General features: G+C 56.8%; 1 protein-coding gene across 1 annotated transcript in view; it reads right to left on the bottom strand.

Annotated features, from left to right (window-relative positions):
• Positions 1-1282: 1282 nt before the first annotated feature.
• The window catches only part of LIF (LIF interleukin 6 family cytokine), a 16739-nt gene continuing 6194 nt past the window's right edge, over positions 1283-11827 (bottom strand). Inside the window, exons 2-4 of the mRNA XM_077761615.1 lie at positions 7623-7742; positions 5653-5831; positions 1283-4919 (exon numbers count right to left, since the gene is read on the bottom strand). Of these exons, the coding sequence (XP_077617741.1) occupies positions 4509-4919; positions 5653-5831; positions 7623-7641 (609 nt within the window). The 5' untranslated portion in view covers positions 7642-7742 and the 3' untranslated portion in view covers positions 1283-4508. The remainder of the gene's footprint in view (positions 4920-5652; positions 5832-7622; positions 7743-11827) is intronic.

The raw sequence follows: 11827 nt of genomic DNA, 5'->3' as shown, positions 1-11827 counted from the left end.
AGGGAGTGCAGGGTGGCCTTTCTCAGACGTGGGCGGGCACACAAACCCCCTGGGATCTTGTTAAAAGGTAGATTCCTATTCAGTAGGTCTGGGGTGGGGGTGGAAGCAAGATTCTGCATTCCTGATCAACTCTCAGGTGAGGCCAATACTGCACAATGTCGTGGGTCAAGGCCCTTCATTGCACAGAGAGCAGGGAGGACCACGACTGAAGCCCCTGCTGACACCTGATGCAGTGAGTGCTCTCTTCACCTTGGCCTCTGACACCTTCTATGTGCCTCTTTCATCGCTCACATCCTCCCGGATGTGCTCTGTCATTGTCCCCACTGGCCTGTGAGTTTCCAGAAGGCCTGGACTGTATCCTATTCATCTTTGGAACCCAACACAGGACCTGACACTTATAAACACTCACGAAAGAGCAAGTAGGTGACTCTCAGAAAAACTGCCCAGACCCTCAAATGAATATCAGCTGGGGGAGCCCCAAGACCCAAACCCCAGAGCCTCTATGTCTATGGCTATCTGGTTCCAACCTCTCTTATTCCCCAAGGAAGGGGTCCCATGAGGCTAAGAAGAAGGTTGCAGTGGAAGGGGGTCCCCACATGTGAAACACACAGGGACAGGACAGCAACGTCCACTGCGGGAGGGCTGCTCAGGCCTAGAAGAGCTGGACAGAAAAGCTCTGGTCCTGGCCCCAGCATCCTGTACAATTCTGGACAGGACCCTTAGATTTCTTGCTCCAAAGTCATTCATGTCTATGCCCTTTAGCTCCCCTTGGACAGTCACTGGGCCATTCCTTGAGGACAGAGAATCAGCAGTTGGTATTTTCTAGATCCCTGAAGTTCCATGTAGCTCTTCCCATCTACATGGAGATTTGGAGCTAAGGGTGGCCTGTCAATAGGACCCCTGGTAAGTGTCTTTATCTCTCTGAGCCTCAGTTTCTCTCTCTGTTAAATGGCTCTTGGAGACTCATGAGGCTACAATGAGAGGCTGGGACCTTTCTGGGCAACATCTCAAGGTCTGGAACCCACCCACCTTGGTCCACCTGTGCCTGCTCTGCCCACCACCCCCACACATCCATGCCAGCACCCTTGCCCAGCGGAAGCGCCTCCTCTTCCCAACTGCCGCCCTTTGTCGAGCAGAACTCCACTCAGTTGGATGCCCAGGACAGAGACAGTCCCAGCCCTTCCAGTCCCGTCTTCCCACATCAATACAGTCTGGAGAGCTTGCCAAGAGCAGATTCTTTATTAATTTCTCTTTTTTCTTAAAAAAAAAAGTATTCCTTCAGTATAAAAAATAAATATTTTAAATATGACATCGAATAAATAAAAATAATCTGTCAGTATGAAACATTCCCACAGGGTACATTCATCAAAGAGGAATTTGTCCCACAAGGCCAAGTCCTGTCCTGTAGAAAGGAAGGAGGGAAACACGGAAGGACAAACAGAGCCAGCAGTGTGGATGGGAGACGCCCAGGTACTGGAATCGAGGCGAGGGGTGAGGGGTGATCTGAAAGGATATCTGTACCATCTGAAGGGAAATTCTCACTTGATTACAGCCTCCAGCCCCACATGCTGTGTCTAGTCTGGAGAGCCAGCAAGGTGGGGTGGGATGGCTTCAAGAGGAAGGAGTGGGGGGGCGTCCCCAAGGAGGGGCAAGGAGAGGAGGAGGAGAGACAGATAAACCAGCGGTGCTCTTTTTGTTTAAAAGGTTTTTAAATAAATAAAGCACCCAGTATTCCTTTCTCCATAAACTGCAAAATGACTGTCCTACCCCCTCCTCTGATGACAGCCTCTCCCTTCTCCTCTTGACCCAGGATGCAGGTGTGGGTCCACACCAGCAGATGAAAAACGAGGGAAAGGACAGCTTCCTGCCCTGCAAAGCTTTTTCCACACAGAAGCCCCATATTTCCAGGATGCTGTGCAAAGTGGTCTGCTGGATTGGTTCTAGAAAGAGAGCTGAGGATGAGGGCTGAGGGGCAGGGCAGGAAACGGGGGCAGGGAGGCCAGAGGCAGTAGGGATGAGGCGGAGAGTCTGTGTTGGGCTCAGGAAAGGAGATCCCCTTGGTCCCTGGGCCTCAGAGTCTGGCCAGGTGGGCTCAGCACTGGTTGTACTCAAGGTGATGGGATGATTAAAGACCCAGCTGGCCCCAAGCCTTCTGAGCCATGTTCACCAGAGGAGCAGAGCTCCAGGAAGGCAGCAGGCTCAGACACTGGCTGAGGGTAAGTGTGACCCAGATGAAGACAGCCTCAGAAAATGTGCGGCTGTCATTGTATCCTCTGCCACCCGCCACAAAACAGCCTTGCCAATGGGATGGACAACTCCAGGCTCTGCACACCAGCCTTGCCCCCCCACCGCCCCAGGGGTCAGGACCTGCATGCTGCCTCACCACCTGCCACCTGGTGTGCATGGGTAAAGTGCTCAGAGAAGACAGAGAGGTGCAAAGTGAGTGCAAAGTACCATAATCACATTGGCTGAACCGCTAGGACCGCCACCGCTTAGGGTTTGAGAAGAAGCCAGAATGCTGCTTTTAGCAGCTGCCCCAGCTCCGCACCCCCTCCCTTGCTCCCAGACTGGAGGGCGTTTCTCAACTAGCCTGGCCCCAGCACAAAGGAAAGGATCGGGTTCCCTGCCTGGGAGCCCAGACATGGGTGGGGGCGTGGGGGGATGTGGGGAAGGAGGGACCACAGCTTCCTGGTCCTCGGCCCAGGGCCTCCGTATCCTCCTCTCTAGAGCAGAGAGCTCCTCCCTGCACCACCCCAGCTTCCCGAGGTCCAGCCAGGCCCTCTCACCCTCTTGCTCTTGTGGGTGTTTGGGCCACCCGAGAAGGAGCTTCCCCACGGTGTGCAAGCACGCTGGGTGCTGCATCTGGACTGTTCCAGAGCCCCTCAACTGCAGGCCTAGAGGCAGCTTGGGGATAAGGAAAGAGCAGCAAAGCAGGCCACCAGGAGTGCCTTACCCAGTGCTCCAGGGCACCATTTCAACCATGAATGTTGCCCCTGATGGCATAATTCCAGAAGGTGCCAGAAAACACAGTGTTGAATGAGCCCCCTGGAGCCAACCAACATGGCAGCCCTGGGAGAAGGCCCCTGGCCACTCCACAGACTGGCCCCACCTGCCTTGCAGCCAGGATCCTGATACCTCCAGAGTGAGTCACATTTGGGATGGGGTTTGGAGCCAGGTCCCTGCTCCCCTCCCCCACCAGGGCTGACCAGTTCTCAGATCCTGACCCTTCTCTGAGCTTCACCCGTAAGGCTTATTCCACTTGTAACATCTTTGACTTCTGGACCAGTCCCTGCTAAGGCCTGGCCCTGGCTCCTAAAGGAGCCATCGTATTATTTCTGTTGGGTAGGAAGCAGGGAAAAGGGAATTAACTTTGCCATTTAAAGCACCAATAAGTTAATATATAAATAGGACATCATAATAAATAGACAATCATGCTGGGTCAGACACACAGCACTCTTGGCTTTCAGGCTTCTCTGAGACTCTGACCTCAGGTTTTACTGTCCCCTTGCCCTAGGAACCAGAGATGGCCCCTGGTCCCTCTCAAGTACCTTTGTGTGACCTCACAGGGCCTCCCTGGGTCCCAGATGTGAGCTGCCACTCTGAACTACCCAGGCCTTCCCATCCTTATAGACCATTGCCCAGAAGGAAGACTCTGGGTCCCCTCAGAACCTCCTCACCTGACTTTGCCACCTTCCCACCTCCATCCATAAACTCTACCTCCAGGTCCAGCCACCAGAGCCTGGCCATCCCAGGCTTCAGGAAAGCCTGCAGGCCAGAAGGAGAGCCTGCCAAAGCTTTCAGAACCTCTCTTCCTTCCCAGGCCTGAAGGTGGCCTCTCTGCCTCCCTAGGAGCCTGAATGCCAGCAAGCTCATTCTGGAACTTTCTGCCTCGTAATCCAGTCCCTATACCTGAGCTCTCCAATCATGTTCAAGAGAAGGAGCATCTCAAACCAGAACTCCCTTCTCTAACTTCCACTCACTATACTTGTAGGGGCTAAGGAGTCTTCAGAAGCCGAGCTCCTCTGGCCTGCCTGAGCCCAGTCAAACCTTCCAAAACCTACCTAAGGGGCAGCAAAGACACCAATGGTGGTCATTCTGCGGGGCTGGGAGAGTCCCCTGACCCCTGTTGTCTCGCCCCATGGTCAGGGTCACCATGAACAACTCGTACAGTTTTTTCACAAAGCCCCTGGCCAAAGAGACAAGTGGGGAGAGAGGTCCAGCCCATAATCCCCTGATCAGCCTGACACCCTAGTGCCCAGCTGCAGTCTCCCAGAGGAAGGGGTGCCTTCTTCTAATTGGCGCTGTAGATAGGCCCTGCCTATGGGAGTTTTGATTCTGCTCGGTTTCAGCACAGCCCATCCTAGAGGGGAACAGACCAGCCAGGACCCCTCGGGGTCTGCCAGCAGTCCCCACTTGGGTCTGGCGATGCTCTGGGCCCTGGCCACAGTTTGAGAGCCACCTGAGCCTAAGATCTCAGGTCACTCACTGCACGCCTCAAGACCTCCTGTCTAGAAGGCCTGGGCCACCACAGCGATGACCTGCTTATACTTCCCCAGGAGCTGACAGCCCAGCTTCTTCTTTTGAAAGACGTCCTTGCCCGAGGTGTCGGGGCCATAGGCCACGTCCACATGAGCCACGTGATACTTGTTACACAGGCGGCAGAGCACGTTGCTGAGGAGGCCTCGCATGATATCTGCAGTGGCATTCAGCTTGCTATGGAGGCTGAGGGCGTTGGGATTGAGGACCTTCTGGTCCCGGGTGATGTTGCCCAGGGAGGCACCAAGGTAGGCGATGATGCGGTACAGCTCCACTAAGCGGGTCTTCTCTGTGCCATTGGCATGGAACGGCGGGAAGTCCGTCACGTTGGGGCCGCACAGCTTGTCCAGGTTGTTGGGGAACGGCTCCCCCTGGGCCGTGTACTGAGGAGCAGAGAGGGAGAGGGAATGTGACGTGGGGGTCAGGGACAAGTGTTCCAGCCCTGTCACCAAGCCTCTGGGCGAGCTCTGGGATCTCAGCTTCCCACTTCTGACATAGAGAGCCAACTACTTGCCCTGTAGGCATCTTGGGATTGTTATGAGAGCCCAGAGTAATCGCGGTGTGACCACACTTGGTAAAGAATCAAGGGCCACACCAAGCAAGGGATCATCATCACCATGAGCAAGAGCTTCGGGGGACCAAAAGGAAAACACCATGTCCCACTTCCTGCAGGTGCAGCACACACACTTGCCCTTTCACCCACCATCCTTACCTTCCTCCTCAGCAGCTTTGTATCTCCAGACACCCAGAGCCCACCTGCCCAAAAGCATCTCCCCGGCCACCCTACTTCCTCTCTGTCTCTCATCGGCCTCCTGCTCCATGTGGTGGAGGAGTCCTTAGACCAGCAGGGCTGGCCTCTCCCTTCTCCCCCCAGCTCTGCCCAGAGTGAACTGGGTACCTTGGGAAAGCGGCTTCCAGTCTCTGAGTCTGGGCTGGAGGCGGGGTGGGGGGCTCAGAAGCTGTGGGAGTCTGGGTGTGGTTGAACCAAGCCTGGTCCCCATTCTCTCCTTCCAGCTCCAAAAGCTCTCTTCCCTGACCAGCCCCAATAGCCCAGGTCAGTACAGCCACCCTCCCCCCACCCTCCCTCCTTTCTTAGGACCTGGAAGGGGGACTTACATAGAGAATAAAGAGGGCATTGGCACTGCCATTGAGCTGCGCCAGTTGGTTCCTGATCTGGTTCATGAGGTTGCTGTGACATGGGTGGCGTGTGGCACAGGTGGTGTTGACAGGGGTGATAGGAAGGGGGCTTCCCGCCCCGTGTTTCCAGTGCAGAACCAGCAGCAGGGGCACGACTCCTGGGAATAGGCAGGAAGGAGCCATGAGCAGGGGGTTGGGGGCGGGCAAGGAGGCTCATGGCAGAAGATGCGCCTCATCTCCCCAGGGACACCAGTGCCCTGGCTCCACCTCCAGCTCTATCTTCCCCTGGTTGCGTCTAGCTTTCATGATGTTACTGCAACTATTTCTCTCTGTCTCTCTCACTTGCTCACTCTCTCTCTAGCTCTGCTTGTCTCCACTTCCCTATTTTTCCCTTCTCTTTCCTGACAGGACATGGGCTGTTCCCACTAGCAGGGAGCTGGGTCCAGGGCAACACCAACATCCAGCCCTTTCCCCTGAGGCCCCTGCCCCTCTGGCTGGAAGGCACCATGCTCCAGGCCCAGTGGGTCTCCAGGAAAAGAGAGCCCCCTATCTGCCCACCTCATAGGATGGTCCAGATTCCCATGCATTGCTTCATGTTCACTGACCCATTGCAGGCCAGGTCTCCCAGATTGAGATCCCATGGGACCCCGTGGGGGAGGGGGTGGATCTTCTGTTGACACTTTTCTACCTCTTAGAAGCTGTCATTTGATGCTGACTCCCAGGGCCATTCATCCCCTAATTTTGCCCCCCACCCTCCCCTATCTCTTCTATAGCTTTCCTTCTCCAGATGTGGCCGCTCACCTATCTAGGACCCTCAACCCCACCACAATTCTGCAGTTTCTGCCCCCTCTCCAGCCCCAAATCATCATTCAGAACTCGTCCCCCAGCTCTGCACAGCTCCTGCCTCCATGCCATCCCCCTCTTGTCCCAGGCCCTGGGTTAGGACAAAGAGAATCCTGGGGTCCCACAGGCCCTGGGAGCCTTAGGGAGGGGAAGGAAATAAAGGAAATGGTGCAACCAGAAAAGAGAAAAGGGAAAAGGTCACAGGCAGCCAGGTGGGCGGGGGAGGGAGGAAAGTGAAAGGTGACAGGAGAGCTGGGAGCTGTCGGGGCCTGTCCTGGGTCGCCCCTCCCCCCAGGGCGCCTGCTTCCCCCATGTACTCTCGGGTCCCTTTCGAGGGGCCTCTACGGGTAGCCCAGCAGCAGGAGCTGGGGGTCAGTAGACCAGTGAGGCTGGAGAACTGGTGAGGCTGGGGTGAAGGGGGGTGCTGGAGCGCCGCCGGGATCTCCCCTGCTGGGACAGTGGCAGTCTCAAGTTCACTTCTCCTGGGTTCCCGTTCCTCCCAGCATCCCCAGGCAGTTCTGAGGCCCCGGGATGGTTAGGGGCCCCCCCACACCCCCGGCTCACCTAGCAAAGACCACAGCTTTCCAGGCACTAGCAGATGGAGGCGGCACCTGCTTCCGTCCCGGCCGGAGTTTGCAAGCTGCTCGGTGGTGGCCGGTGCCCCTCCCTGGGAGCAGCCCGGGACGCGGTTGGAAAAGAGAAAGCGGAAAGACAGACAGAAAGAAAGAAAGAAAGAAAGAGGGAGGGTGAATCGGGAGAAAGCGGAGCGGGAAGAGCTGCAAGAGAGAGTGGCAGGAACGAGGAGGAGGAGGAGAAGGAAGAGGAGGAGGTGGAGGAGGAGCAGGAGGAAGGCTTCGGCAGCCCCCCTCCGTTGCCCGCCAACCTGCGGGCCCCCGGGCAGGCTGGGCGCGCGGTGCCGGGACCATGTGCCTGCTCTCGCTCCCGGCCGCCACCCAGCGCCTCCGGCAGCCCGGGCCGGCTGCACCGGTGCCCCAGGTCCGTGTGTCTTCGGCGGGTGGGTGTCCCGCTAGCGATCGCCAAGTGCCCCAAGTTGCCGCAACACCCGCAGTGGGGCGCGGAAGCCAATGCGGGGCGGGTGGATTTACCTGCCGCCAAGACCTTCATTATGGGCTGGACTCCAGAGGGCCTTGGAGGAGACCTTAGATGCCGGCAGTTTTCAGAGATTCATGCTCAACGGGGAATTTGCCTGATTTATATACTGGAGCCTGTGTTGTAAGACAGAGAGAGAAACAGCTATATTTAGCAGGGATCCCCGTCCAGGAAGTTGTTTGAGGTGCATCATAGGAAATTATGAATGGAAGAAAGTGAGAGTGAGGGGGGGCAGTGAAGGGGGAGGGTGGAGAGAGCAGACTTTTTCCCTCTTCTAAGAATTTGATTGATAAAATTATAATGAACTCTTCAACAAAACAGCCTGTGGTTTTCCTGAGTGGCTGGCCCTAGGAGTTGTTTGAAGCTGGAGAGGGCAAGGAGGGTCCCCGGCCGAGTCATCGGGGTCCCCATGGCTGTAGGTGCTCCAGACAGCCCTGACTCACCTGGGTTTGGGGAGGTGGCTTGACACTAGGCAAGCAGATGGAGGCTGGCACCTGTGGCCTCCTGATCAAAGGATTTGGGGGACAGTGGGGAGGAGGCAGGCTGGGGCTTGGCTGAGAAGGAGGCTCCAGGAAGAGGGGCTGGGGCCCTGCTTGGACTTTAGACCGTAATAAAGCAGAACTGAACGTGGGCACCTCAGAGGTAGCCTCCTCCAACCTGCCCATTGCCACTAGGCAAAATGGTGCTCCAAAGGCAACAGGCTGCCCAGAGTCCCACAGGCTCAGGCCTCCTGACCACCATCAGCAGCCTGCATTGCTGACCACAGGTACCTGTGAGGCTGGGCAGGAACTGGGAAGATGGGGAGCAGAGAGGTTGCTATGACTTAGTTCATTGGGGACAGCCCGGGGAGGAGCTTCTGGGAAGGTGTTGTGTGTCTGGGATTAACCTAAACTCTTTGCAACCCCAGCTTGCCCTTCAGGGGAAGGTGGTCCAGCATTTCCATTCTGGAGGGACACCTGAAGCAGAGACCCAGGTTTCTTCCTCAGGATGCTGAGGGCTGGCCGGAGACAAGAAAAATAGCTTGCCCCTTAAAACCTGCCTTGGAAGCCCCTTGGTGCTCAGCTTCAGAGAATAATGGCCCTCAAAAGGTGCCTCTAAGGTGTCTGTAAGGCAGGGTCACAAATTCTGGTGTCTGTCATGGCCAGTTAGATTTATAAATGAGTGAAGAGAGACAGGAAGGAATGGTGGGGACCAGGGCAAAATGAGCACAGGGACGCCTCCCCAAAAAAGCCATTTCCAAAAAATGATGTGAGTGAGTGCTGGCCAGAGAACACATATCTGGCACCACACTGTCCCCTAAGTAGTCAGGGGGACCCTCTGTCCCAGATGTCTCATTCTCCTAGGGACCCCACCCCAGCCCTCCAGCCTGACCCTAACCAGAAAACAATGTGGGAGAGTTGGTTTTCCAAGGCCAGGGAGACACACCCTTTCCCTGACCCTAGCACCCCATACTCACCCCCTTGCCCATCCCCCATGCATGCCCCCAGCTCCTGCCTCTTGCCACATCCCGGACCTGCCCAGCCAGGCGTTCCTCCCTCATCATGCCAGGACGAGCCGTCTTGCCTGCTGCGGTCGGTCCCCCTGCCCCCACACACACCCTGCCCTTTCCAGGCTCACTTCCCCCATGCTCTCCCAGCAGGGCCTGGGATGTGGGGTGATAAAACTGCCCATCCCAGCTGGCATTTCCCAGCAGGAAGGAGGCTGGTAGAGTCCAGACTGACTCTCCTTCCTCCTCCCTGCCTTCCTCCTGGTCTCTGCCTTGGAGGGCCATAGAAGACCCCACCTGGCACTTGTTCCTCCCATACACCTACTGGGGGGGGGGCATATGACCCCAGGAGGCCCACCTACCCCAGCCTAGCTCAGACCACCCCAGAGCACAAAACATCCCAGCTCACCTCCCTCCCTTCATGATGTCCCCACTCCTTTAGTCTCCTGCACGAGGACGTGACATGAACACAGAGCACATCAACATGAACACTGGATCAGCCTCCAGTCTTAACGTCACAGCTCCAGGACCCCTGTCACCTGGCTTATCCTGGTGCTTCTGTTGTGGAGCCCAAATCCATTTGACCAGGGCCCCACTGTGGCCCCATCTATGGATCCCCTTGTTCCCCCACCTGACACTCTCACTAGGTGCCCTGATTCTCCTGGAGGCTGCCACCCTGGTGCTGCAACTCTCCTGCTCCAGCCTCTTCCCTACATCCTTCTGAGTGGACTTCCGGGTCCTCATATTGCCTTCTGGTTCCTCAGATCCCTCGCCAGTCCTACAATCCACCCCCAGTCGCCATGTAATCTCAGCCCCACCCCACAGGAAACAGGAAGTGGGGGCAGAGTCTAGAAGATACTTAACTCCCTCCCCAACCAGCCCGCCTCCCATGCCTCAGTTTCCCCTCTCACGGTACCTGACTTGGTCCGTGCTCCCCAAGAGCTGTGGGCCCCTCGGCACCCCAGGCCCAGCCTCCCTTTCCTGTCCATGTCCAGGCACCACCTGCACTGGGCCTCTGGGGGGAAGCTCGAGCAGGGTCTTGGAGCACCAGGCTGTGAGCTGCCTGCAACGTGGCCTCGGTCCCCAGGAATCGGCCGCCCAGACCGCGCTCCAGGCCAGCTTTGGTCTCCTGGAGTTTGTTTTCTTCCCTCCCTCTCTACGCTCTGTGTGTGTGTGTGTGTGTGTGTGTGTGCGTGCGCGCGTGTGTTTTCCCCTCCGCTTCCTCACGGAAGGCATCCTCCCTTCTTGGCTGCGTGCTCCCAGGGTCATGACCCCAGGCCCCACCCTGGAGTGGCAGCCCCAGCTCGGCCCCTTCCAGCTGTGACTTCATCCCCAGCCTGTCCTGCTCCTGCACCCTGGACCTGCTGGGGATTTGACCTGCCTCAGAGTGAGGGGGACCGAAGGGTCCAAATGGGGTCCTTCTCTGCCTGGGCAGGGCAATGCCAGGTCAGGACCCCAGGGTGCTGTCTCCAGGTGGCTGTGCCAGCCACTTGCTCATCTCCTCTCCAGGAAGTAAGCCCATGTGTTGGTCTCCCCTGGGCCCCTCAGGTCTCTTTCTGTCCTCCGCACTCTGCCGCATGCAGCCATCCAGGCCTCCTTTTCTGCTGAGTCTTACCCACCATCCATGAGCCTCTCCTAGAAAGTCACATGTGTTTTATTTTTCAGTTGGGGAAACTGAGGCTTGGAGAAATCAAAGCACTTGCCCAGGGCCATGCAGAGACAATACAGCAGGGTCTGGAACCCAGGCCTCTGGCTCTCAGGCCACAGAGATCCCAGAAGCACCTCCAGCTCTTAGGGAAGCAAAGGTTGGTGAGGAACACATAGGCCGCTTCTTCCAGGATGTCTCCCCTGCACACAGCCCGACTAGCTCGAGTCTGCCTCATCCTGCCTGCTCTCTTTTCAAGTAGAGACAAGTCTTATTCCTTGCTCTTCGAGGGCTTGGATGGGGTCTGATATTCATTTGTACTCTTGACAGCATCTGGCTTAGGGTTACACCAGAGTAGATGCTAAGTATTTTTTAAAAGCATTTCACAATTTCCAAAAAAAGCTCTCTGTGCCAGATGTCTCGTGGAGAGACAGTGTGGAGCTTTGTGATTTGAAGCGTGGACTTTGGCCTCACTCAGAGCCAAGTTTGGAGGTTTGGCTTTGCCAGTTATGAGCTGGGTAACTTTGGAGAAGCGAGCACCTCCTGGCCTCAGTTTCACCATCAATAAAATGGGAATAATGGTACCTATGCTGTGGGTTTGCTGTGAGGGGTCAGGGCTCAGCACAGTTCAGCAAGCCCTCCATACATCAGTACGGATTCTCACCAGGTGAGGATCCTTACCTGCCCTGTGAGGTAGGGGATTTTGTCTCCGTTTTACAAACGAGGAAAGTGGGCACACTCCAGGGCTGAGGGGGAAAAGCTGAGAGGGTAATGGAGGCAGGACACCCTTACAGATTCCAGCTTGAAGGACACCCCGGGAAGACCAGACAGCTTATAAGGGGGGGATAGCATGCCGGTGTGCTTACTCTCCCCTTGACCCGTCCTGGCCCCTGACCACCCCCACCCCAGGCCTGAGCTGAGGACGGCTGACCCCGGGCTCACCACCCCCAGGAACTGATTCACCCCCAGGCCCCATCTGAGAAGGAAGGAGACATAGCTCAGCTCAGAGGGGCTTGAATCACCAGCCGCCCCCTGCGGAGCCCCGGGGGGGGGGGAGGCGGGGGCGGGGG

The sequence above is a fragment of the Crocuta crocuta genome, unplaced genomic scaffold, assembly GCF_008692635.1.
Source record: "Crocuta crocuta isolate KB4526 unplaced genomic scaffold, BGI_CrCroc_1.0 scaffold348, whole genome shotgun sequence".
Lineage (NCBI taxonomy): Eukaryota > Metazoa > Chordata > Mammalia > Carnivora > Hyaenidae > Crocuta > Crocuta crocuta.
The sequence above is the reverse complement of the archived record's forward strand: the minus strand, read 5'-3'. Positions and strand labels throughout refer to the sequence as shown.